At 47.5% G+C, this 27,649-nt stretch overlaps 2 protein-coding genes across 5 annotated transcripts in view; one reads left to right on the top strand and one right to left on the bottom strand.

Moving 5' to 3' along the window:
* SLC35A2 (solute carrier family 35 member A2) overlaps positions 1–7,408 on the top strand; it is a 335,702-nt gene extending 328,294 nt beyond the window's left edge. For both annotated transcript variants that reach the window (XM_069645480.1, XM_069645479.1), the window contains one exon: positions 626–7,408. In XM_069645480.1, the coding sequence (XP_069501581.1) occupies positions 626–653 (28 nt within the window). In that variant the 3' untranslated portion in view covers positions 654–7,408. The remainder of the gene's footprint in view (positions 1–625) is intronic.
* LOC138567355 (uncharacterized) overlaps positions 1–27,649 on the bottom strand; it is a 432,054-nt gene that overhangs the window by 300,807 nt on the left and 103,598 nt on the right. The gene's annotated exons all lie outside the window — the stretch shown is intronic.

The following is a 27,649-nucleotide window of genomic DNA, read 5'->3' as shown; positions in this document are numbered from 1 at the left end:
AGCACCCATCATTAGCGTGCTGCATTTGACTCATATCCAGAGAAGTGATTCCTCCCAACTCGAGGCGGTGACCCCTTTGCTCCCTTCCTCCACCCCCTCTTCCTACTAAAGCACATCTTTACCCGACCTTTCTCAGCATGGTAACCTTACATCTGCGGACATGTTCTGAGGTTCAATTTCCATTCCCGGTCGAATGTTGTAGGCCCGATGAACCTGATCAAAGATACTCCTGAAGTTGGGCTGTCATCCCCCTGGAATTTCATCCATCTCCCAAAAATTCACAGTGCCTCGAGGTAGGTGAGGTCCTCTCTCTACCGCCTCCATTGACCGTACTGTCTTCACTGGTTTCCCCACATGTTGACTCGTCTAAATGATGTGTAGTAGGTCACCCTGTACTGCTCACTGGTCCCTTGAACATTGCATTTCTGACAGGTTAGTTGGTGGCAAATAGGAGGAAAATGGAATGCAGAAACACGATTATCAGAGGAATTATTGTATTTCTACATTGGAATGCCTTATCTGTGCACATTCCTGGCCCTGCCCCTGGAAGTGCCCTGCCCTCCTTCATACCATGTTCTCTCATTTCTAATTTGCATTTTCTTTCTTGTGCCTTTGTTTTTTTTAGAAACATCTCCAAAGAAAAGGGCTTTTAGAGTTGGACCTCAAGATTTGCGACTGAGACAGCTTCTCCACTTCCCAGGATATCCGTTCAGCCTTTCTGATCAAAATGGGACAAAACAGACTCTTACTGATCAAACAATGTTACTTCTCAGTGTTTTTGCTGGCTGGTCAGTGAAATTGTGAGGCGTTCTACATACACTGATCACGCCTGTCGCAATAGCTTTGTAGCACACATCGTTAATGTGAAAAAAGACCGCTTTGGGTTTACAAAGGCTATCCTATTTGTGTAATGGCCTTCTTCCACCTGGAAGTGTGAAAACAATGTCATTTTAGGTAATAATACAGTACATTCGTATGACAATGTGAAAGCATCATGTTATATGTGGTGCTGTCCCATCTCTGTAAAATATTGAGCTCAAGATATGCATTAAGAGCAATGTCATATTATGGGGGCAACGACTGTGAAATCTCTGTAGTACACTACATTCATCTAACAATGCTAAACCTTCATATCATGGTGGAGGTGAACTTCATCTCACGACGCAACAGTGATGCCGTACTACGCGGATTAGGAGTGTGGAATCTCTGTAGTACACTACATTCATCTAACAATGCTAAATCTTCATATCATGGTGGAGGTGAACTTCATCTCACGACGTAACAGTGATGCCGTACTACGCGGATTAGGAGTGTGGAATCTCTGTAGTACACTACATTCATCTAACAATGCTAAACCTTCATATCATGGTGGAGGTGAACTTCATCTCACGACGCAACAGTGATGCCGTACTACGCGGATTAGGAGTGTGGAATCTCTGTAGTACACTACATTCATCTAACAATGCTAAATCTTCATATCATGGTGGAGGTGAACTTCATCTCACAACGTAACAGTGATGCCGTACTACGCGGATTAGGAGTGTGGAATCTCTGTAGTACACTACATTCATCTAACAATGCTAAACCTTCATATCATGGTGGAGGTGAACTTCATCTCACGACGCAACAGTGATGCCGTACTACGCGGATTAGGAGTGTGGAATCTCTGTAGTACACTACATTCATCTAACAATGCTAAACCTTCATATCATGGTGGAGGTGAACTTCATCTCACGACGCAACAGTGATGCCGTACTACGCGGATTAGGAGTGTGGAATCTCTGTAGTACACCACATTCATCTAACAATGATAAACCTTCATATCATGGTGGATGCAGACTTCATGTCATGACGTAAGAGCGATGCCGTATCATGAGGACAAGGACCCTGACACCTCTGCAATACACTCTGCTGATCTGACATTGTGAACATGTCAGTCGCTGTAAGGTACCAGGACATCCTCTGTTTGGCACACTCCCTTCTTCAGAGAGCATGAAATTGCCCTGTGCCAAGAATGCCAGATCATGGCTGCAAGCTTCATTCATTCGATGTTTTCATATTGCCATGTTATCTGTAAATGCACACTCTTTCTTCCAGTAGTGTGAATGGGTCGCCTTTTGATCCGATGACCTGCGCCCCACTGTATCACATTCCATTCTTCCGATGGTTGGATAATGGCATGTTCTGGATAAGAGTATTGGCACATCTCTGTAGCATACTCCAATCTTCCGGTCGTATGATGTGGTCCTGTTATTCATGCAAGAACTAGCACTACCACGTAGCACGTGTCATTCTTCTAATGGTATAAACATGCAATTTCAGGTATGTGGTCTGGCACCTCTCTCTATAGCGCTCTCCTTTCTAATGATGGAAAGAAAATGTCCTGTACAAAGGTTGACACATTTCTGGAACAGACTCAGTTCGTCCAATAGCACACACGTATCATGTTATAGATGTGAGGGCTTGGCACACCTATATATTGCAAACGTCAAGCCCTCTGGTATGATAGTGACATGTTTATCATATGAGGTCTAGCTCATTTCTCTAGCACACTCCAGTCTTCCGATGAGACAAAATCCTGTACAACGAATGACACACTATCGAACAGCGAGGGGCAACATCACTGCAAGGGTTTATTTTGCACTGTATATAACACTTTGACATATTGACAAACATTTTCTTGCACCAAATATGTCTCTTTGGTAGGCCAAAATGAATCCAGCAGAGTTGCGCATCAAACTCGGACACCAATTTCCCCCAGTCCGCAGTTACAGGATTTTGTATCAGACATTTGCTGCTATACATCCGGATCAACATTTGTAAGATACTGTTTTTCGGAAATGTGGATATCAATTCAAGCACAGTGTTGGGTTCCATCTTTGTGGCAAGCTAGGTACCTTATTTTCAAATATACCTCAAGACTCCGAACGCATCCTTTTTTGGACATTTGTAAAGCAGCCATCTTGTCTTCCCTTTATTCTTTCTGGAAACATGGCTGCTGGTAAACGAGTATGCTGGACCTACCCCGTTACGGCCCTCCATTCTCAATACTGCTTGATATCACTCATGTGAACTGGAATGTTCTTTATGGATCATGGTGCTGATGGAAGACAAGATTGTTCAGCTGTAAAAGTGTTCTCCTGGAGCGAGCACTCCCACCTCTCCATCCCCTGCCACAGATCCTCTTTTGGAGCTGGTTTACTTGATTAAAAGTATCCAAATATTCATTGGTCTTCGTCAGATCCGTGCCCGTTACTAACGGGAGAAGATATAACGAGCTCATCGTCTGCTACTACAATGTACTTTGTATGTGGAGACCATCCTTTGATTGGTTGCCTTATAACTTTGCATTATGAAACACGTCCAGGGTGTTGATAGCCAGCAGTGAAAACACAACCACAAGAGAAGGGCAATAAGCCTTCAAACCATTACCCATTGTAATCATGTCCGTTATAAGATATACACTTGTAATGCTTGTACTTTATAACCCTTTCCGTTACAGGGGGAATGTTTTTATTTTTACTGATGGTCCATTTTATGTCGGTGGTCTTCAATACAAACGAAGAGCCTAAGAGCATCATTTTAAGAATTTTCCATTAAATGCAAATGCCGTTACATGGGAATGTGTCTTTTAGAGCTTGTTTCTTTTTAAGCATATCATTTCGAAGAATGACCATTTTTTAACCATTTGCCATACCACAGGATTGTTTTGCCCATTTCTGTTGTAACAATGTCCGTTCAAACGGGGGAGGGGGTCTCGTTACTCATTGCATTTTATAATCATGCTCATATATATATAGCTTGTATCCTGTTTGTATCATGTGGATAACATGTTGAGGTCAGTTTGCCTACATTTTATAACTCTGCTTGTCATAAGTTAATTAACATTTTGCTGAATGTCTGTTTGACTGACCATCTTTTTTGTGTGATTGTCTGCTGGAATCCTAGAACGTTACCAAAGAGCATTGTCTGTGTATCTGGGTTGTGGACCTAACAATCTGTGCTCTAGTTCACTCTGTATCCTTGATGCCTTTCCTTAGTTTGGACATTTTGTACTGTTTTTATATAAGTATGTTTTAATATGCTTACTGTTTTCTCAACTCTTGGGATCGAGGCTCTCTTGCTGAGGGAATTGCTGTTCTGGGGTTGGTGCAGAAACGTTCACCCCCCCACCACCATTAAGGGCCTCAACCTAGGTGGATCCGCGTCTCAGTGGACTAAGGAATCCGCCACAGGAGTCTGGGGTGAACCTCATGTGCACAGGTTTGAATCACAGAAGGTCTGCTCAGCCTTTCAACCTTCCAAGGTCGCTAAATGATTAACATTGGGTTGGATAAAAATAAGCAGCTGTTATCCGTCTGGGTGTACGTGTACTGTACAAATACATGTTCTGTTATATGGAAATGTGATCACCCCTAGATGAGCTGTGCTCTAGCTCCACTCAACACAGTGAGACTCTTTTTCGAAAGAGAAATTGCCAGCTTCTTCGTGGACACACCCTTAAGACGAAGTGGCATGTAGAGTTCTGTTGAGGCAGTGGCCTGGTGCTCTGAAAAACTGATGGTGCAATGGTTATTGACATGGTACTGTACATATTGGAAACTCTGCCTTCTCTCTGTGAATAGGCAAAGCATATCTGCTAAAGGCGAGCAACGGTTATCATGTGGTGTGGGTGGTATGTAGGTGCCACTTCCACAATCTTAGTGAATCTGTAGGCCAGGTCATACTCCCTTATCCAGAATTACCAGGATACAATATTTTGCCAGACCTTTGAGGGTGCTCTGCTCTTCTATCCTGCAAATGACAAGATTCATAATCCATCGAGGACCAGTGCTAGAGCAAGTGACCCCCTTCGGTCATATCGAAATCTGCTTTGCAACCCTCACGGTTTGCATTGTGTGTCAGTCTGAACCTTGTCATGCCTTTAACAACAGGAACACACAGAATACAACAAAGACATTTTTGACAAAACAGGCAGAAAACCTTTGCTTCTGCTACATGTCAGTCTGATCATTACTAAGAGTAAGCATCTCTAACTTATCTGCCCATCGATGAGGATGCCATGCTCGTAGGAGGGCACATGTTGAGTTTTTACCACACTCCGATTGCTGACCATCCCTGGGTTTCTAACATCCACTGGCAATATTTCAGTCCCCGCCCTGCCCATTTGTGCCCACCTCTGCTCCAGGACATTTGTTTTGGAAACGCTAGGTGCTTGAAGTCATGCTGGTATTTCCAGAAAGTGAGCAAGGCCAGGGAGTCTATTCCCGGCATGTCATGATGTGGCCCTAGTCTGAGGCTTTTCAGGCTCTCTTCTACAGTTCAGGAAGCAGCTCAAGACCCTCCTCTTCCAGGAATGGCTCCTCCCTAGCACCTAGGTCCATACACCATCCACGCCCTGCCATACCTGAGACTGGGAGATCTGATCCCCAGTGTTTCTCCTCCCCTGGCGACTTGTAGATCCTTTGCTGGCAATTGCCCTCCCTCTCCTCTTAGAGCCATGCTCCCTTGCTTCTCTGCTTCCTAAACTTGTCCTCCCCCCTTTGATTGTGAGGTACTCCATTGCTTCCGAAGCTAGGCCCACGCTCAATAAATACTCTAATAATAATAATACTAATAATAATAAGCTTACTTCTGGCCCGAATTTAAAAGGACACTCGCCTTGCACGGTCTTCAACATTTCTATATTACACTCCTCCTTTAGGTCAGCATTAACAATGGAAATATTTGCTTTTTGGAATGCATGTGGCCACGCAAGGTGCTCACCCCCAAGGTCCTGACAGTGGTAGCTGTCCATACATACTCCTAGGCCAAGACAGCTTTCCTTACCCAAGGTGGCTTGCACGACTGTGCAGTTGTCCCAATCCATCTCTTTGGTCGTTTTCAGGCACCCTATTTGACCTGGGTTTCTCTTGCAAATTCCAGTCCCAAGGCATTGCCTGTGACATCCACCAAGGGTTTCTTTCTCTAGAGACAGATGAGGCAATAGCAGAGACCATGTTTGCCCTCAGCCCTTGAAAGCACTCGTTCATCGGATGCCGCTTTCCGCTGAGCAGGTTTAGCAGAAAGCCTCGAGGCGCAGTAAGTGTACCCACCTCTTAAAAACACTTGCAGCCCATAACTGTGGCATTTAATCTACCGGGCTCCTCTTCTTCACAATAGCCCACCTATATCACATGGCTCGGATGTGACTGTTCGACTAGTTTAGTCACATTTCCTTAATTGGCAATAAGAGGTCAAGTCTGCTTTGGGTGAACTGCCATAACTAAATGTCCATGCCAGGGCTGGCCTTAGAAGCTGCAGCGCTCCGGCCAGCAAATCAAAAACGTGTCACCTCTCACCCCCCCCCCCATCCTCACCCCCCAAGTCATGTGAGGGAGGTGCCCAATGTGTCAATAGGCATGGCAGGCGCCCTTTTGTTATTAAATGCGCTCCCCTCCTGAGCGCAAAGCGTATTCAGTTTCAATACTGCGCCTGCTGCGCCTTCTCCCACCACACCCGCCCAGGGCACACCTTGAAAGACTCCCCCCAGCTAGCGTGGCTGGGGCCTAATGGCTGGGCGCCCCTGGCAGCCACTGTGGCCCGCCCTGCCCTTAGGACGGCTCTGGTCCATTCTCCGCATGAAAAGTAGTACTTTGCATACGGTTTCGTGCAGCACTGAATGTTGTGGCGTACATGCTTCCGGAGGCGGGTGTGAGCAAGGGGTGTCCTCATGCCATGCAGCGTGTGGCAATGTGCTGCAGCTGCGATGGCACGTTTTCAATTCTCACGCAGGCCTCCCAAAACCTGTGCAGTGATGCCCAGTGTATGATGGCAGTAGGTGACAAATAGTAAATGGACTGCAAATGTGTACACAAATGCCAACATTATTGTCTTTGTCCGTGCTTGTTTAACTTCCCAATAGGACTGTTTCTAGATCCACTGCACAGATTTTCACAGTTCCCAACAGTTGGCAACAGAAATGACCGTAATGCACTCCAAGCGAGTAACTTTTCCGTGGTCTCACAACTGCTGGTGCAGGTAGTCTAGTGACTTGCCCCAAACGAATGCTTGACGGGGTTGTAGATGGAGGCAGAGCTTGCGAGATGCACACTGCAGCGAGTGAATCGTTGCTTTGCTTGCGTTTGGGGCCTTTGTTTTGTTCGGAAACCTCACAGTGTCCTATGTTTCCGTTTTATGTATTGTTGCCAATGTGACTACATTGAATGAGTTGTTCGAACCACAGGTCCTCGTGGCCATGCAGCCACACGGCTCAACCTTGGCTTTGACCGCTGCGCCTTTGGAACTCGTCTGAATACAAATTAAAAATATAGACTTTGTGTTTTTTTTTAAATTTAACTAAATGTGAGCAGCATACAGCGTACAAGAAGCCATAACAAGTGACAATAAAGGACATGTGTGTAACGTCTTCTTGTCGCAGTGTTTTATTTAAGGCGATAATATCGCAGACAAATGTTCAATTTTGAAAGAGACTAACATGGAGAGAGGACTTCTTCTCTGGCCTATGGCTATAGGCAAACATCTAAGGTCACCAAATTCCCTCCTTGGGTCTCTTAATTTCTTCGTTTGTCTGTGTATAATTTAGTGAATACAGGTTGACTATGCATTCGAAAGCATATCTAACGTCATGAAGCGATTATAAAGGCAAGCATTGCAATTGTGCATTTTCGCCGTGAGACTGAAAGGGTTCAATGGTTTTTATTAACAATTCAAAAGGCCCTTTCGCCGGCCCTCTATCTCGTGTCTGTAAAGGACCAATCCTCACTAAGCCTATCTGCACTCCCTCAGGGACTTCCTAACTGTCCCTACTCTATCCCGAGGCTAGTGGTCTATGGGAAATGGTGTTTTGCCTACAGACACACGGCTCAAATTTGTCTCCTTTCTATCACGCTCTTACATCCCCCCCTCATTTCCTGGTCTCTTCTCACTACTCTCCTCCCTGCTTCTTCCTCCTCTATCGCTCCTATGCCTCCCACTCTCTCTAAGCTCCTCACCACCCTTTGATGTCACTACTACTTTTATGAAACTACTCCATCCTCTGCACAACAAGTCGCTCCTCCATACTACTCCTCCATCCTCAGCATTACTATCCTCGGCGCACTACAAATACATTCTCTTCACAACCCCATGCTCTGCACCACAGCGCTCGCCTCAGTACAACTCCCTGCTCTGCACTACAACTCCCTCCTCCGCACTACAACGCTCTCCTCTACACAACAGCCCCCTCCTCTGCACTACAAGTCCCTCCACTGTATTACAACTCCTCCCTCTGCACTACAACTCCTCTACACAACAACTCCTTCCGTTGCTGGACAGTGATGACAGCCCGGGGAGTAGAATATCCAGGTTTCTGTTAGGGGGTCTTGCTCTGGGCTATCCTAGCCTAGGGTAAGGTAAGTCTGTGCGGGGGTCTTTGCCCCATTGTTTAGTCTCTGGTGGTTTTTAGAATGGATTACTAAGCTCTGGCCTGGTGGTCAGATGTTGAGGGGGACACTCTTGTTAGATGAACAGGGGAACACTTCTGAGAAGATAGCTCGACCAATTCACGGTAGCTTGGCGAGCAGTCAAGGATAAATCTTAGGAGGAATGAGAGTGATCGGAGGTCTCCAATGAGCACACACAGTGAAACAGCAAGAAATACAAGTAGACCGTAGTATACAAAAACACACCATTTATTATAGGCCTAATAACAACACAAATGAATCATGAAATGCAATAGTAAAACAACACACTATGTAATCGATATAGGGTCACTGGAGTCAGAGCGAGAAAGTTAGTAACTCCACTAATACCTTTAAGGGAAAAGGGTGAACAACCTTTATAGCCCAGACAACCTTCAGAGATGGCAACCCTAACTTTCTAAGTCCAGTCCTGAGATGAATGGAGCTTTATGCTCAATGTTCGATGCATGCGTGGAAGCGCTCTGCCGAGCACAAAGTTCGCAAATACTTCTTAGGCGGCAGGAAACAGTGGAAGAATTCTGAAGGGGTGAAATGGCTTCCAAAGGTTAGGAGAGGATCTGCTACAGTGAATAAAGCTGTTCCTGACTTTCGGAGGTCTTCAGGAAGCAGAAACTAACATAGCCAAAAGGAAGATCAAACTAGAATGGCCTGGCTGTTCTGAAGGCTGAGGATGCCGGAAAATAGGAGCGTTTGGGGTAAGTAACGGATCCTGGGGTGGCAGGCATGACAGTTGTGCAAATCCGACAGCTCAGGAACGCGGCTCCCCGGTGCTATCTTTGAAAATACATGTGTAGATCACCCCTCACGGACAAGAGGGGCTCATATGGTAAAAAGGCAATTTATAACTGCTCTGGAGTTCTTTGAGCTATGTGCAGAAGCACGATAATCTTGCCCAACGTATAGCAATCCAGGCTGCTGAGAACTGGCAAAACACTTTGTTGACGTTCCTCAACTTATTAACGTTCGAACAAGTGCAACGGTAAGAGATATTCACAATGAACATTGTTGGAAGAAGAAGGACCATGAATAGAAAAAAAAATGCCTGCACCAGCTTTTGCCCGCTCCTGCACCACTGCTGATAATGAGTTAACTGTAGAGACTGTAAGGTTCAGAAAAAAACATTGCCGAAAAAATTGTATGCTGATCCTAACAATAGTCATGTGTGTTATGAGTATATTAGCACCGATAATGACAGTACTGGTGTTATGGTATTTAGAATAAATACACCCATTAGAAGTGTTCTTACCTATTAGAAATATTTCTGCCACTGAAAGCCCGGTCCACGTCATTTCTTATACTTTGTCCCCAATGGAAGAGAGACAAAGGGAAGGATATGTAAATACCACATTACTTTTGATAATGAACATGACACACTCAATTCTGAGAAAAAACAATTGTTGGGTGTGTGCTCACTTACCACAGCATGGTGGTAAGGGAATAGGTTAGTATGTGCAGCCATTGCCATTGAGTTCTGCAGGTTACGCATCTTTAAGTGCATTGTACTATGGGAGATGGAATAAGAGTGAAATGGGTCAATTAGATAAAACAAATATGGATGAATTCGAGGAGGTAGTAATGAAACCTGTAGGTTGCTCTATATTTCGCGAAGCAAGATTAATAAGACCAGCAGTTACGCCGCAAGATAGATTATATGTACCATATAAATCATCTGTAATCACGTTTCATATGAACCTAGAAGGAAATAAAGATACAGTGCCCCCCTCCTATGCAGTAAATCACAGTCCACGCTGTTCCATTTTGCTTAAAGACAAAAAGGGTCCTATTCGGTAGGGACATACACCAGGTGTATGAACATTGCAATCCTCGACAGAGAGGAAGAACCAGTGTATATAGGTGACCCTGTTTATTTCATATGTGGAGAAAAAGCTTATCCCTGGGTACCTAGAAACTGGGGAGGTACTTGTTACTTGGGGATTCTGTTTCCACGGGTGTTCCTTTCAAAAACGGCAGACATAGCCAAACTATCTAGATCAAGACCACGACGAGATGAGGAAGGAGGATTAATTGCAGAGGACATAGCAAAATCATTTATATCATTTTTGGGCCAAGCAATAAACTCCTATAATATAAGACAACTGTCCAGAATATTAGAGAAAACGATAAATGGGACAACGGACATATTATACAACATGACGCTGGAGGAAAAAGGGATTAGATTGATGACACTCCAAAATAGGATGGCTCTTGACATAGTTTTGGCTGATCGTGGGGGAGTTTGCAAAATCGTGGGGTCATCGTGTTGCGTATTTGTAAGTGACTCCTCCCCTATGATTTTTAAAGCAATAAAAAAGTTGAACAACGAGTGTACCCTTACTTGTTATTTTTAAACCACAGTGATTTATGGTGGACAGGTAAAAATAATCACCAAGCCTGTCCACTAGAGTATTTTTGAAAAGAGAATAGGTTTCTTGATTCTAGAAATCCTCAGGATGAGTCAGCCGGTAAGAGCATGTCACCACGCACTAATTGTACATGGTGTTTCTAGAAAATATTTCTAAGTGCAAAAAGAACTGAGAGTCAACAGAAGATTTGTAAAAAAAAGTGCAATCATTTATTATCAACACTTAATATATCAATAAAGGAAAAAAATGAAAATTTCACATGGCACATACGATTAGGTACTTTTAAAGTAATCAACAGAGTTACAAAGGGAATGTTAAAGAAAATGCCTATAACAAAACAAAAAGACAATGCTTCGTAGTTAAATCACTAGCAAAGTAGTATTCATAGGAAGGGATTCGAATGCATGTGCAAAGTTCAATGGATCCATTGCATCATTGATCCCAAACTGGATACTTTAATTATCCTTGATGTAGCAGAGTTATTCAGTAAGAAAGCAATGAATGCTGCAGGGTCATTAGGTACAAGATATCTGATCTCTGCCAGTTGGGAATTAAACATAAGCTCCTGGTTCTGGGAAATATTACACTCATGGGGATGGAAACTAGCTGCAATCCTAGTAGCAGTGCTAGGAATATTTATGACATGTTGTTGTTGCATACACTGTTTACCAATAGTTTGCACTAAAGTAAGTGAGGAGTGTGTACACATGGTAACACAAAAGAAATCTCCCAAATTGGATACTAAAATGAATTATGAAATGAAGACAGTAAAAGAATTTATGTCAATTAATATCAATGACAATGATGACGATGATAGTAGTATGCACATTTCGGAATCAGATACTTGGTCAGAAGAGGATGCAATGTTTGGATGAGGCGTTTGGCATATGGCTAAGAGGAGGGTTTGTGAGTCCAGAAATTACCCTCCCATAAAAATCAACCGCCTCCTATGTTCAGTATTATTAGTACAGACTCATGAGCATGGCCAGAGAGTGTCCATTTTGATGGAATAGAATTCGCCATTTTGACAAATTTTTGCTTCTTGCTTTCTGTCCAAACTGCTTTGCTGTAAGCATATTCTATTCCGTTATTCCGTTGTTGCTCATGCATAGAGCAAGGCCACAAGATACATGTTGAAACCCAACGCAGGCAACCCAGACAGCAATGCCCGGTCTCCTCCCACACAAGTCCTTGGAAGTAAGCAACAAGGCATTTAATCACTATGCAGGTGCCAACTAGTCTCGTTGATGCGGTAGAAATGGTAGAAACGAACAATTAATGGCTTGAATTATGCTCTCTTTTATGGCCCCCCTTCACTGAGCCCTGTAGAGCGAGCTGACCCCTAGCACACGAATAGAAACTGGAAGATAGTGAGGCCTGGAATGTGTCTCTCCCCTGCATGCAGCTTGCTTGTAAGAACATGAGCAGTGTGTTCCCTAAAACAAAGAATAATGTCTGCAAGTCCGCAAATTGCAAACTGTTGCTAAATGAATGACTGAAGGTGTCATATTCGTCCCAATTGTCAATCATCAAATCCATTTCAAAGGAAGTACATTATGGGCAGTATTGAATATGTCATTACTGATAATAAGATGTTCTTTTGTATATATGCAACTGTTGTACAATACTCACTCTCTTGCGTCCCTCTGGGTCTGGAGACACACGTTGCGGGACGTGAGACCCAGTTGGCCAACTGAGACTATTTGCTTTGCAATAAACCCTAGATTGATTGGGAATTGAACCTTGTGTCTGGCGTATCAGTTCGTGTGTGGTGATTGTGCCTTGTTTCCATACGCGAGGGTTCCCTAGGGGCCCCATCAAGTGGAGTCCTCGAACTGCACCCGGCTGCACCGCTAACTGTTGTCACTCTGCCGTCACCAGAGCTGTTGAGACTCCTCGACCAGCATTCCAGATCTGCCAAACAGCATTGAGACGATTCTTGGCCCCGAGCCGGCGCGACAGACAACCTGCAGATGACCGTCGAGCCTCGCTTGCCAAACTGTCTCCCGCCTGGAACCCAGAGATGTCTCCTGCCACTAGCTCTGTCTCAAGGGTTGCGAAGCGCCCTGCAACCACCTGAATTTGGTCGAGCATCAAGAACTTCAGCACCAGGTACATTGTGGTTCTGCCTCCTGGTCCTTCTCCAAAGGCCCCTAGAGACAGTTACGACCATTTGCCCCTTCGGTGCTGGAACCGAATAGTCTTGAACAGGAAGGCTGATTACTTTACCGACTACCCTCCTGTCTGTATCCAGAGTGCATCCCTTTCCCTCGTGAAACCGTCTGTCCTCTGTGTTCCTTTACAGTGTGGGTTGTATTTTGTAGTGTACTGAAACTGTCTGTTGTGTAATAATAAAGTAGATAGTTTTATACAACCTTGACTGGACAGCCCCATTTATCATTGGGTAATAATTGAATTTTCGCTGTGTTGCAACTAACCAACGATCCACGACTTTGTGGAGGTAAGTCTGCCCTTATGCCCATGTTACCAAAATTGGACAAGGAGGTCTTATAATTCACTTGTATTACAATCTGTTTGGATCCCTTCGGGTGTACTAGAGGTGTGGGGTTGATTGATGGTTTAGATACCGATAGTCATCCCTGGACCACTGGTGCCCCGGAAGTTGATTCGTCACACTGGCGGCAAACAGTCAGATCAGTTGGAGCCTTGTGCACAACTTAGTCACCCAACGATAAAAGTACTGTTGCAGGCAACGTTTAGTCACTGCTAGGTATTAGTAATAGTAATGGAGCTTGAGATGGAGACTATAAAAGGCATGACCAAGGATGTCCTGCGCATCTTATGTCAAGAGAAGGGACTTCCCCATAGCACTAAGGTTAATAAACCTGAGTTGCTGACCAGCCTCCAAGCTTGGGTAGAAGCGAGGGTGGTTGGGGAGAAGACCCCAGGGGAGGGGCTAGGCCCCATGTACCCGAACGGACAAGACCTTCCGGAAGGGGTAAAAGATGAGGACGACCGCATGAGCAGTGTTTCTCGCCAATCATCCCGCTGGGGGGCAAGTGTGGTTTCTCAACACTTGAGAGTGTCAGTGAGGACAGGGGCTAGTGCGGCATCCCAGAGGTCCCAGGCATCAGCACAGTCTCTAAGGTACCCAGTAATTGTTCTGGCTGTTATTGAGGTAGCGGCTAGAAAGCTCCTGCTCGAGGAGAGGAGACTAGTGCTAGAGGGACAGAAACAGTGGGACAAGGTCGCCGTTAAGCGGGACAGGGCCACCATAGAGCTGCACAAGCTGGTGCTTGAAGAGAAGAAAGAGGCCAACAGATCTGCCTCTAGCAAAGGCAGCAGTAGTTGCTCAAAGCAGAGTGCCCGGGATAAGCCCCGACGGCACATCCCCAAAGACTTAGTACAGGCTTATGAAGTGGTACAGATATTTTTGACTGGTTTGAAGCACTCGATCTGGCATCTAGCTGCAGGAGGTGTATGAGGTACTGTGGGGTGTAGCCCTGATGAGTCGCTTATCGACACCAGGGACTGATACAATTCTTCAGTTTACTCCTGAGGAAAGACCTGTTTATGAGAGCATGAGGGCATGCCTCCTCAGGAAGTTCTGTAAAACCCCAGAACAGTTTCTGAAGGGCTTCAGAGAGCTCGGAAAGAAAAGTGGGCAGACATTTGAAGCATTCAGACACTTGTCATTGAAATATCTGAGCTGTTGGGTGACTGATAACAAAGTTGACACATTTAAAGGGATGAACAATTTGATTGTGTGTGAGCATGTGTTGAAAATGTGTGAGGTTGACCTACACCAGCATCTAGTGGACAAGACTATCACAGATCCAAGGGAGCTTGCAAAGGCTGCCGACAGGTTTGTGAGTACTTGAGTCCAGAAAAAGGCTCAGGCAAGCACACCCAAACCGGAAGAGAAATCGAAATCAGTGGACAAAAAATTAAACAAGGATGGGAAGGACAAAAGTCCAACCCAATCCACTTCAAAGTCAGATCCCCAAAAGAGCAAAGAGAACACCCCCCAAACTCGACTTCAGCTGTGCACACCGAAAAGAAGAGGGCGGGCACCCCTTACACTGGGACACCTGCGTTCTCACCACCCAAATGTTGTTTCGTGTGCAAGGAGCTGGGCCATAGGAAAGGGGTTCCTGCTTGCAAGGGCTTACCCAAGCAAACCATAGTGAATGTTGGACTCATGGAGGAGGCCATCATTAGTGTGGGCCTCTCACTAGGCTATGGAGTGGCCGAATGTGGATTGGTTACACTGGGTAGGAACGGTACCAGATCTCCAGAAGAGACCCCAGTTCCCAATAATACTCAACTCTATCTAGAGCATGTGTCGATCAATGGACACAAAACTCCTGCGGTCTGAGACACTGCGGCTAGCCTCACCTCTGACACCCAGCAGTGGGTACAGCCAGGCCAGTATATTGATGGGCCTGAGTACGTGGAGTTGATGGTAAGAGTAAGTGCCCCTTGGCGATAGTAGAGTTCAGCTGGCGAGGTGTAATGACCCAGCGCCGGGTAGCGGTGAAAGACTCCATCCCTGTCCCATGTCGGGTGGGTAATGATCTTCCTGATCCCGAAATAGTCCCAGCGGCTACACAGTCGGGGGCCAAAGAGAACGCCAGATTGAATGCTCTGAAAGGCTTAGGGCCTGGAATGTTTCCACAGGGCTTGTTGGAGGGACCGGCGTGGCTGGTAGCCTCTTGTCTAGTTCCACAGACTATTGAATCACCTACGCTGGCGGGAGAGGGGCTAGTAGCAACAGAAGACACTACTTTGGTTGCAGGGGACTCTGTGGGGGTCATTCCGAGTTTGGAGGTAAGGGAAAAACGATGCCAGTAAAGGATTAACGGCATCGCTTGCCGCTATGGGCTATTCTGACCAGCCAAACTGCTATTAGCGGCATCCTAAAGTACAGTGCCTCTAATAGCGGCATGGGCGCGCGCACCATGCCGGCCATAGCAGCATGCCGTAAACTGGAGGAGATCACAACTCAAGCGGACATGCAAATACCGGAATCATGAAGGCGTTAAAAGTAGTTCCTGGCATGCCGTAAATACCGGCATCGTGAACCCACCGTAAAATGCCATGTGCAGTGTTCCCAACTGCCACAGGTGCACACAATCAGCACAGGTGGAGGCAATGGAGTCTGGCCAAGTACAAAAGGAGCAAACCCACACACCACACCCCCTCCCACACCAAGATGATTCCAATAGTAGTAGCATTACTGGAGCTGGAGGACATGCTTGCATTGCCACACCAGCAACAACAACAACAACAGCCGGAACCACAGAGGAGACGCAGGAGGAGAAGGAGGGTGAGACAGGCCCAGCATACCCCACCAGTGCAGCCAGCGTTACCACGCAGGCAGTCCCCAATCCCTCGCATCAGAGCCAGTCCTTTCAACCTAACCCCTGAGCAGATCCACACCCCGTACCGTCTGGACCGGGACACCATCACCACCATCGTGGACATGATACATGACGACATTGTCAGCCTCATTGTCAGTCTAGAAAATTAGACACCCCTCGAACTGAAGGCAATGCAGGATAATTGGTTGGCCGAAGACCAACCGCCTCATTTAAAATACGCACCGCCATCCCCCCTCTACTGAAGGTAGTGTCTGTGCTCCACTTCCTTACCACAGGCACCTACCAGCACACAGTAGGTGGGGCACATGCATGGCATGTCACAACCCTTATTTTCTCACATTCTGAACCAAGTGCTGGATGCCCTCCTCAAGCACACAAGGGACTACATATCCCTACCACGGATTCCCCAGGAGATGTTTGATACAAAAGTTGGCTTCCATGCACTTGCAGGCATGCCAAATTGTGTAGGTGCCCTCAACTGCACCCACGTGGAGTTGGTGGTCCCCATGCCATGGAGGTGGTGTACCGAAACCGCAAGCAATACCACTCCATCAATGTGCAGATGGAATGCGACTACAGCAAGATCATCACACATTGTTGTGCCCGATATCCTGGATCAACTCATGACTCAATGGTCCTGCAGAACTCCATGCTACATGGAGCGACATGTTGGACGACGTGCCTGGCTGCTTGGTAAGTTGCATGACTGGCACACAGCATTGAAATGGGGGGAGAGATGCACACAACGCCATGCTGTCAATGGTGATGTGCCTGCACGATCTGCACATCACCGAACACTGTGCCCCAAAGCATCACAAACGGCACATGACACCCAAATCCCATAGGAATGAAGTAAGGTCGACACCTATCAGTACATGACTAACAGTAAACTACCCCACATCCCACAACATGTGCACCACTCATTAGCGGACCTCACCCTCCGTAACGCCATCCAGCAACATGCAGTGCATATGCACTATGTTGCTGTCTCCAGCAAATCACCACACAGGACAAGCATCGCTGGGAGTGCATTGAACTGAACCAACAAGGGAATCCACTGTCTGACACAGGGCCACCACACCCATAGGAATGCTGCATGTCACCATGTGAAAAACCAGCGCTGATTGCCTAATATTGCACAGACTACTGCCACCGCTCCCTGTAAGTCAATCTCACAGAACACAACACATCACAAATTTGACACAAACACAGCTGGATGCGTACACGATGCATGCGCAACTAGACGTCAGTGCACACCATGTAACATCTTGAAGATGAAACCCACACCATTAGTCCATGGCACAGGCCACACTGAGGGCATGAAAATGGCATGCATACATCCAGGGACATGTGCATGTGACCAACGGTAATCTGCAGGCATGTGTGACTAGTACAGCTGTCCATCATGATTCGACTGACATGTACTGTTTGTTGCCTCCCATGCAGGTGACAGTGGCTATCCCTTGAAGCCGTGGCTCCTCACCTCTGTCCGAAACCCACAGAACAGGCATGAGGAGGACTACAATCGTTCCCACACCCGTACCCATGTGGTCATTGACCAGACCTTTGGCTTGTTGAAGGCCCGATTTTGCTGCCTTAGCCGGTCGGGTGGAGCACTCCTCTACAGGCATGAGAAGGTGGCCAAGATCATCATGGCATGTGTCATGCTGCACAATATGTGTATCCGCCGGAATGTGCCCCTGCCCCCTGACATTGAACTGCTACCACCTGGTGATGATGAAGGGGATGACAAAGATGTGGCTGGACATCATTGTCGTGCCGATGCACAGGAGGGACGTGCTGTGCACCAGTCAGTGATTGCACAATATTTCTGACACATATGGCTGCAGAGGGTGGCATGATAGTTGGACAGAGGGCACTGGGTGTGGGGGTACATGTAAACTATGCACTGTATATGAATAAATGACACATGCACAATGATGAATGTCCACTCAAGTATTTCTTTTCACACACCGGTTGTATTAAATGTAGCAATGATAACAAAAGTGCAAAAACCCTCCACCACTCTCACCCCCTTCCTCTCCCCCCACAACTCCCCCACACACCCTCACCCCCCTCCCCCAACTCCACCACACACCCTCACCCCCCTCTGCCTCTCCCCACAACTCCCCCACACATGTCCCATCAAGTCTCCAATGCCTACATGAGGCTGCCCTGACTATCAATTTGCACTCCCTGGTCCAGGTGGCGGCATGTCTTGCCAGTGCAGGGTACGTGCTGACCTGTCGAGCGGGCTCGTCTGGGTCGAGCTAGATGATGATGGAGTGGCCGCCTGCTCAGATTGGGAAGCCGGATGCCCTGCCTCCATGGCATCGGCTATGTGGCCTAGTACCTGGCAGAGGGCGGAGACGACCTCGCAGAGGCGGCTGGTGTTATCGGCAAATATTTTGGCCATGGAGGTGGTGTTCTCTGTGATGGACCTGCCTAGAGAGGCAAAGTTCTCCCGCCACTCCTGTCTAGCCAGTGTGTTGTCCTCGACAAACTGCAGCACAAGGGCAATCAGCTGTTCTGACCGCTGCGGCCTTGCGGGAGCTCCTGTGGAGGTTGATGGTCCCTGGCTGTCCTGCTCAGCCTCAATGCTCTGCAATATGGGACTGAAGTGCCCTTCCATCTGCTCCTGCCCAGACTGCTCCGGGGTGGTGGCGTGGTCAGTTTCGAGGGATGATATTTGGGGGGATGCCGGTGGACAGGGCGTGCGGACCACTTCAGATGCATCGCCCTCAACGGTCACCCAAATGTCATCCTGTGGGTCCTCCACAACCTGGCGTGCTGTGGCTGCCACCTCCCCAGCCACACTGGACTCCTCAGACGGTGGTGCCTTGCCTGATTCCTCAGGATGGCCAATGGGTGGTGGTGCCTTGCCAGATTCCTCAGAATGGCCAATGGGTGGTGGTGCCTCCCTGGGGTGTCTTGTCTGGTGGTGCACGGCGGCCCCTGGGTTGTCCCTTCGAGGTCGAAGGGCGGTTGGCGTCATCCTGGGACCTCTTCCGGGGAGTGGTCTTTGCAGGGGTTGCGTCCTGCCCATCGATGTCATGGTCAGAGCCTGTGGGGGTTGAAGAGAGGGATGGCATGAGTGATGTTTTGATAGGCATCATACATACATTTGGACAATTGATCATCCACACAATTGAGGGTAATAGGCATTTGAGTTTGGATGAGCATGTTGTTTGATGCATGGGTCGGTTATGCAGGCATACATCGGCGTCGCTCATGTTGGCCAAGAGCTATGCTATCTCATGCATTTTTTTGGGGCCTGCATGCTGTGTGCATCATGGCATTTGCATCTGATGTGTCTGCCTACTTTGCTGGGAGTGTGTGTGTGTTGGACCATGGCTTGACTCTTTCGACTGACATATTGGTTGACTTTCATCAGACTCGGCATTACAGTGTTTTCTTAGGACACTCACCTCCATCGGCCGATGTTGTGGCGCCACACTCCATCTTGCCAACACCTTCTATCCCCTCCAATCCGATCATGCTGGTGCAGATGTCCTCCCATGGGGTCAGCTTGATGGGTGAGCTGGGTCATCCTCCTGTTGCCATTGCCTGGCTCCTGATGATTGAGAGAATATTTCTCGCTCTGAGTCGCAAGTCGTTCCAGCGCTTACGGCAGACTTTGGTGGTTCGTCGGGTGTTTCCCACAGCACTGACTTTCTGTGCCACAAGTGCCCAGATCTCCTTTTTTTTAGTATGGCCTCCCTCTTCATGCTGTTTGCAAAGATAATACCAGCATGCTCCTGCAGTGTCCCGGCCAGCATCTCCAGCTCATCCTCGTTAAACCTCTCCTTGCGCAGGCGGGCAGCTCCCTTCTTAAGGGCCTTGGGCATAGTGGTGTGTATGTAGAATGTTTTCTGAACCACAGCAGAGTCCCACAGGTCCTGTGTGGTGAGGATGGCAATGGATTGTGTTTTTAAAGATGGCCTCCGTGCTCCTTCCCATTCCTGTGCGATGACGCTACTTCCGGTTCTGCTTATTTATGGTGACCGTTAATAACGGTGACCACTAATTACAGTCACCGCTATTAGCGGTCACCGCTATTGCCACATTGGTACATGACGGTAGTGCTATCTGCACTATGCATGATGCTGCTAAGGGCATATTTTGTGCGTTTAACAGCATGGCGGTAATGCCCTTACGGGCATGGCGCAAAGCTCGTGCCCGCAAAGTCGTAATAGTCCTCTATTAGCGGACTAATGACTGCACGGACGCGCTATTAGCGCCATGCCGGTAAGGACCGTTACTTACCTCCAAAGACGGAATGACCCAATGTGACTTCAGAGTTCCCTGGCTCAGCACAGGAACCTGAGGTGGAGGACCAGGTGGGTGCAGATCTGAAGGGTCTGCCCAAGTTGGATGAGTTTGCATCAGCTGAGGGCCCATATCAGACTGACTTCTACACAGCTCAGAAGGAGTGTCCTACTCTGGCAGGTCTGTGGAAGCAGGCGGAGGGGCAGGTTAAGGGTGCGGCCCCTGGACTGTTCAAAGTGTACTGGGAGGATGGACTGCTGTACAGTGAGCCAAAGGATTCTGAGGACGAGGACATCAGACTGGTTGTCTGCACATTTTTACTGGTCGCAGTTCGGCATAAAAGTTAAGGAATTTGTCCGGTCCTGCTTGACTTGTGAAGCTTCTGGCAAGTCAGTTGGTGTCACAAAAGCCCCCTTAATTCCACTACCTATGGTTGGGCGGCCTTTCGAGAGAACAGGCATGAATATTGTGGGTCCTTTGTATCCTCAAACCAGCTCAGGGAAACAATATCTGGGTGGTGGTGGACCACACCATGAGAGACCCTGAGGCTGTTATGTTCTGTTATTGATTCTTGTAAAGTGCACGGTTGCCCAAAGGCATCATGGCGCTGGGAGAGAGGAGACAACCCCAAGACATTTAGAATAGAAACGTTTTAAGCCACCTTTTAAACTCCAGATAGCTAGGAGTTTTCTTTATGATGAGTGCAAGATTATTCCACAGAACTACTGCAGCAATAGAGAAGGCCCGGCTACCAACCTGGTCTCTGTTGTGCTTTTGAACAACCAGTTGTTCAGAAGTGGCTGAGCGAAGGTGAAGAGTAGGACAGTAGCGCATGAACTTAGCTTGAAGGTATTCTGCACCCTGACCATGGATGGCACCGTGTACGATGCACAAGGTCTTGGATTCAACCGTCTGAGCCACAGGGAGCCAGTGCAGGTTCCGTAATACGGGGGAGATGTGCGCTCCAAAAGGGGAGCCTGTGGCTACCCTTGCGGCCAAGTTTTGCAGCCGTTGCAACCGTTTAATCAGGCCCTTGGGTTGGGCCGGATACAGAGAGTTACAATAGTCCATACGTGATAGAACCATAGCAGCAACCACGGGATGCGGATAAAACCACCCCCACGTTTTTCACTTTCTTAACCGGGATCGGTAAGGGCCTCAGGGAGGAAGGCCAGAAGGAGGACCCCCAAAATGTAGGATCAGGGGGATAGCCCACCACCATCACCTCAGTCCTGTCCCTATTCAATTTGAGCCCATTGTGGTTCATCCGGTCTCCAACTGCAGTCAGGCACCCCCGCAAGCACGACGACACCTCAGCCTGATCAAGGTGGAATCTGATCAGTATCTGGGTGTCGTCGCCATAGGAGTAGCATCTGATGCCAAAGGAGCGGATGAGACACACAAGGGCCCATATATAGATGTTAAACAGAATAGGCGACAAGGAGGAGCCTTGAGGCACTCCACAACTGATGTGACAAGGGACAGAAAGAAAAGGAGGCATCAAGAGGGTCTGAGTACGATCCGCAAGGAACGAGCCGAACCAGGCAAGTCCCTCTCCAGATATACCAAACTGGGAGAGGCGAGATAGCAGGAGGGAGTGGTCGCCAGTGTCGAACATCGCTGATAGGTCTAACAAAATCAGGACACCCACTCCACCTGCATCCACTAGTCTGGTCATATCGTCCAAGACAGCGACCAAGACACTCTCCGTGCCCCGACCAGGATGGAACCCGGACTGAACGGGGTCCAGGAAATTAGAAGATTCTAGAAATGTAGATCGAAGGGGGGTCACGAGTGACTCTAAAAGTTTAGCCAAAAAAGGGAGGAGCGAGATATGCCGGAAGTTAGATAGAATAGCGGGGTCCAAGGTAGGCTTTTTCAGAAGAGGGATCACCCTGGCAGATTTCAACTCCCGAGGGACGGATCCAGTTTTAAAGGAGCTGTTAATAGCGTTGGTAATTTCTGATAGCAAATCAGGGCCAATGTCTTTCATGACCCGAAGAGGAATAGCTTCCGAGGGGGGAGCATGATTTGATTTTTCCAATAGCCGTAAGGATGGTTTCCTCGGTATAATTTCGGAAAGATGGACCAAGAATGAACCATGATAGGATCAGAAACAACGGGGAAAGGGAGGGGGTTATCAATAGGTCTGGCCCTTGTCGCTGCCTGAGCGATGGTCTGTCTGATAATGACAATTTTTGAGATAAAAAAGTGAGATAGAGCATCACAAAGCTCCTGAATAGGTGTGACAATGGGGGTGAGCCTCTCCACAGAGGTGAGGTCATTGACCGCAGCGAAAAGAGCCCTTGGCTGAGAAAGAGAGGCCTCGATGTTAGTGTAATGGTTTCATCCATCACACCGCGTGATGTGTACGGTGTAAGTACTCTTACCTACTCCAAGGGGGCACTGCAGGAAAGACGCGTTAGTGGACTAGTCTTAATGGCATCCCCACCGGAAGCAGCAGTGCATCCGGAGAGCGCCGCCACGCCCACGAAGGGAAGAGTAAACACATTACAAGAAAGGAAGGCAGACTGCACATCGCGTCGCTACTTTATCAGAGATTGCGAGACGCTCCGTGAGTACCGCTTCAGGGCATTACCATTCCTCTGCTCACTATTTCTATTGCTCTTCTGACCTCTGTCTAACTATCTCGTTGTTTGCTTTTTCCCCTTTACTTTACAAGGAACCCACGCTTCTAACGGCAGCATCTTTCTCACCTTCATTCGTACGGCACTGGCAACGCTGCTCTTTTCACTTTCATGTCCATAGCCTCATTTCATTGGTAGGCTTCGGGTTCAGTCCTTTCTTGTCACCTCTGGGATCAGTGGGAGTGTAGACATTTAACAGACCTTGTTGTTTGCCGATTTAAGAACCAGGGCTCATTGTGAAAGAACTACCAATTCTATCAACCATGGGAACAACCATTCCCAGAATCCTTTTCACCCTGGCGGTTTAGAGTTTTCCAAGCTTTCCTTCCATTCAGGTTAGGAATCCTTTCATGTATTCTTCAGTGTTTACCAGATTAACACCGCCTGCAGAAATCTTTCAAACTTTCCCTTGCTATTAGGTGATTCAGTACATCTTTCAGTACAGAAAGGTTCCGTGGGTACGGATCCCTTCCTCTTCAACTGAATAGCACGTCATCTTAGCACATTGGGTAAGGGGTTGAATTATTCTTTAGAATCAACTTTCTCTCCTACCATCAGACTTCCAGGGATCATTATTTGTTGTTTAATACATCTACAGCTGGGCAGATCCGAGGAATTAACAACTTCCGGAGACCGGAAAGCAAGATTAAGACACTCAACTCCAGGGGAAGGAGGGCGCTTACCCACGCTCCCTAGCAGCTCAGCACAGGGATTTTTCCCCCTCGAGGGTTTCCCTGGGACTTACTGTTAGGCAGAAACCTGTGCAGTTCCCTTAGGGACCACTGCAAAAAATTTAGGACTACAGGTGTTAGCAGTAAACCCACTTGGTAGCAGCAGTCTGTACCACCCAGATTTACCTGGTAGCTGTGGCTGAGCAGTCAGACTTCCCTCAAGAAGAGTTAGGCAGTATGCAAAGTATACATAATAGGCACTCAGATACAATAATACAAACAAACACTGACCAGAGCTTTGGTATCAAAGTATATAATTATTTATTTAAAAACACACTGTTTGAAACACTCCAGCACCCTTATTGTAAAACATTCTAAACACCGTTACTATTATAATATATACAACCGTTATTCCTTATCAGATAAGTCTTAGTAAAACACCACTTATTTTTCATACAGAGGTGAGCGATTAACTAGATGGCACTTCAATGAGTTTATGAAAAGGGGAGGGAAAAAGACAGAATATGGAAAGGTACACCACTCTAAGATTTAGGAACACTATTAGCAAGGCAGAAGAGCAAAAGTCACTTGTGAGCCAAAGTCCATAGGCTGGGCCCACTCTTAGAGAGAGCAGAGCACAAATGCGCCCAAGATCACACAGTTACACTAGGCTTAGAAAGTCTTGCAGAGAGTTCGAAAAGAGTTTAGAGAGGCTCAGAAAAGTTTAGCCAGGGTGTCCCAGGCTAACCCAGGTTCGAAAGCCGGGGGCTAAATCTACCCCGTACAGTCGGTGGCAAGGGAAGCCAGGAGGGACACGGTACTTTAAGTGGGAAGGATCCTCCAGCGGTGGCAGTTGTTCCTGGCAGTGGTTGCAAGTCTCGTCATCGTCCAGGGGAAGAGAAGATCTCGATTTGGAGGAAAGATGAAGGTCGTTGCACTACCAGGGAAGAAACCAGCCGCAGAGTTTTCCGGTTAAAGGTATTACCCTTTAATTCGCGGTCGTGGTAAAACGTGGTATCCCGGTTGCCGGGGTGCTTGGCACAGGCAAGGCGAACACGAGATATGTCGGGAAGACGAAAAGACGGTGAAACTGGTTATCCCCACCAGTCAAAGGAAGAAGACTCTCCGGCGGGAGATCTCCTCTGTCGTTGGGAAAAGTGGTGAGACGGTCCAGCAGGGCTCCACCGGTGGTGTCATTGTGGCAGGTCGGCTCAGCTTCTCCCTCGACGGATTCTTAGATCCTGTGGCGACTTCTGAAGTTCCAGTCCCCAAAGCCTTGCTTTTATGCAGAAAACCCCCATCCACTCAGCATAGCTGTCACTCAAACATGCTAAGTGGTGAGCCGGCCGGCTCACCACTTGGGCCAATCAGGATGGAGTGCGACTTGAGTTGCCTAGGCAACTCAGTCCAGGGTGCCTAAATCCCCCTCCACCCCTCCTAAGTACCCCAGACAGAGTGGCACCACTTTGGAGGGCTTCTGTGGAGAAGCCCGCCAAAAAGTGGAACAAAGGGCTCGACTTGGGTTGGAGTCACAGAAGAGAACACAAATGCCATTTTAGAAGCGAGTTTTGACAAAAAATACCAACCAGAGAATTAATATTAATTAAATAAACCGGCGGTATGTTCGAGGCTATCGTAATTAAATAAATAAAGATAGTAGCCTCGAACAATGGGAAAATCCCATAGAGAAATATTCACGGTTGAATATAAAAAGTAGTATCCACTGCCACCAGCCAAAACTCGATCAGGGGGGACGGAGAGGTGCCCCCTCGACTAACAGACCCTGGGGCAATTGAATTGCCCCAGCCAGTACATCCACAATATGATGGTTTGTACTGGTTCTGTTCAGAATTCAAGACTAGTAAAGTCAATGGTGACTCTACATGCCCTGGGAGACAGTAGTCAGTCCCAGGGTATGGAGTCTATACTGCGGGGCCACTATGACACCCCTGTGTTACTGCTCTGAGGGTGCTGTGTAACACACATCACAAAAACACATGAAGCCCTAAGGGGTAAAAGACCCCATAGCCCATTAAACACATCTAGATTCAAAGAAACACACTCAAATCATGCCCAAGAGTGAGGGTAAAAGAGTCTCTCTCTTGGCAGGAGAAATAAATAAACCCCAAAAATCCAGCAAAGCTGCTGGGGGACTCAATAGGTTAGGAAATTCAGCCTAAACAGAGAATTCTCCCTAACACTTACTCCATGGGGTAGCATTTATTGTGCTGGACGCGCAGGAGGTCTCAGGGGGATTCTTCCTCTCTTCAGGGTCCAGTGCATCTCTACATTGCACCTCTCCCAGACGGGCCCTTGTGAAGATAAGGTAGGAACTACCAGAAGATTGTTACTGTTATTTGTTGTTGGCTACAATTGGAAGGCCTTTCAGGCTTCCCAAGGTTGGGTTAGTTACCTAGATTACAGTTAGTAGTAAGGTGTGCCATTTTGGCGGCTTTAATTTTAGCTGAGTAAGCAGTGGAATGTATTTTATATTGGGTTTTAAGGGAAGGATCGTATGATCTACTCCATTTACGTTCTGACTGGCGTAGTTTGAGGCGTTCTTCTTTCAGAAGATTAGTGAACCATGGTTCAGGGGGCAATCTACGGGGCTGAATCAAACGAAGAGGGGCAACCATGTCAGCAGCTTCAAGGAGGTCTTCAGCCATACAGGACAGTGACACCACTGACTCACGGCCACATTTGGCTTGAATCAAAGTGGTCAGGTCTGAGGTGTCCACAGCACGCCAAGAACGCTACCAGATTTTCTCTGTTGGATTTTTGACAGGCTTGCCAATGATTTCCAGTCTGCAAGAGACCAGGAAATTATCAGACCAGGAGATAGGCTCAATGGACTGAAGTGTGAGAAGGGATTTATGTGCGAATACCAGATCCAATAAGTTTCCCAATTTATGGGTAGGGTTGTCAACATGTTGGTGGAGTTGGAGATCAACCATACTTTCAGCAAATAAATCATGAACAGGGGGCCTCGGAGGACTGCATTTTAAGATAAAGTCCCCCACGACCACCGGGTGAGTATATTGAATTTGTAGATTAGCTACAAGGTCAGGACATTTCTCAAGAAAACTACTTTAAGAGAGGGCCAGAGGGCGGTATATGAGCAGGAAATGGCAAATGTCAGCAGATTGACTCACACACCGAAATAATATGGCTTCCATCGGGATGTTATGGGAGCAATTTATTTGGGTAACCGTAACCTCTTCCCTGAATATAACAGCGATTCCCTCTCCAATCTGAGGTGGCTTGCGGTCAACATGAAGGATGCAATACTCAGGGGGGATAGCTTGAAGAAGGTGGGGACCTGAGCTGGCCTGGAGCCATGTATCAGTAAGACACAGCATAGTAGGGCATCAATCCTCTGACAGAATACAAAGTTCCTCAGCATGAGCTGGAAGAGAGCGAGTGTTTAGCAGAAGAACTGAAAAATGCTCAGGTATTTTTCTAACAGGAATTATTGGACCGACATTACCAGTGCTAGAAAAATTCCCAACCCATCCTGTGGGGAAAGTGGTGCCTTTGGTGCTAGATTGGCTAAAGCAGCTCTGCTCCAAATAACACTGCAGCGGCCCTCCCCGGCCGCAACACGGGCGGGCACAGTCGGGCTTGCCTTAAGCGCACTATAGGCACGCTGCAAGCATGCCCGCTGCGCCCGTCCGCTGCGCCTCGGGTGAGGAAGGCACATAAATGTCGGTGGCGAAGGGAAGGGGGAGGCTTTCCCTATGAGGAGAATCAAAGCCCCTGTGGTTGCAAAGGCCCTAATTGGGATATTCTCCCGTGTTGAATTCCCCAAGGAAGTCGTTTGTGACAGGGGATCAAACTTCATATCAGCATATATGAAGGCTATGTGGGAAGAGTGTTGAGTCACCTACCAGA

The sequence above is a fragment of the Ambystoma mexicanum genome, chromosome 2p (genome assembly GCF_040938575.1).
Source record: "Ambystoma mexicanum isolate Mex_15411 chromosome 2p, UKY_AmexF1_1, whole genome shotgun sequence".
Taxonomy (NCBI): domain Eukaryota; kingdom Metazoa; phylum Chordata; class Amphibia; order Caudata; family Ambystomatidae; genus Ambystoma; species Ambystoma mexicanum.
The sequence above is the reverse complement of the archived record's forward strand: the minus strand, read 5'-3'. Positions and strand labels throughout refer to the sequence as shown.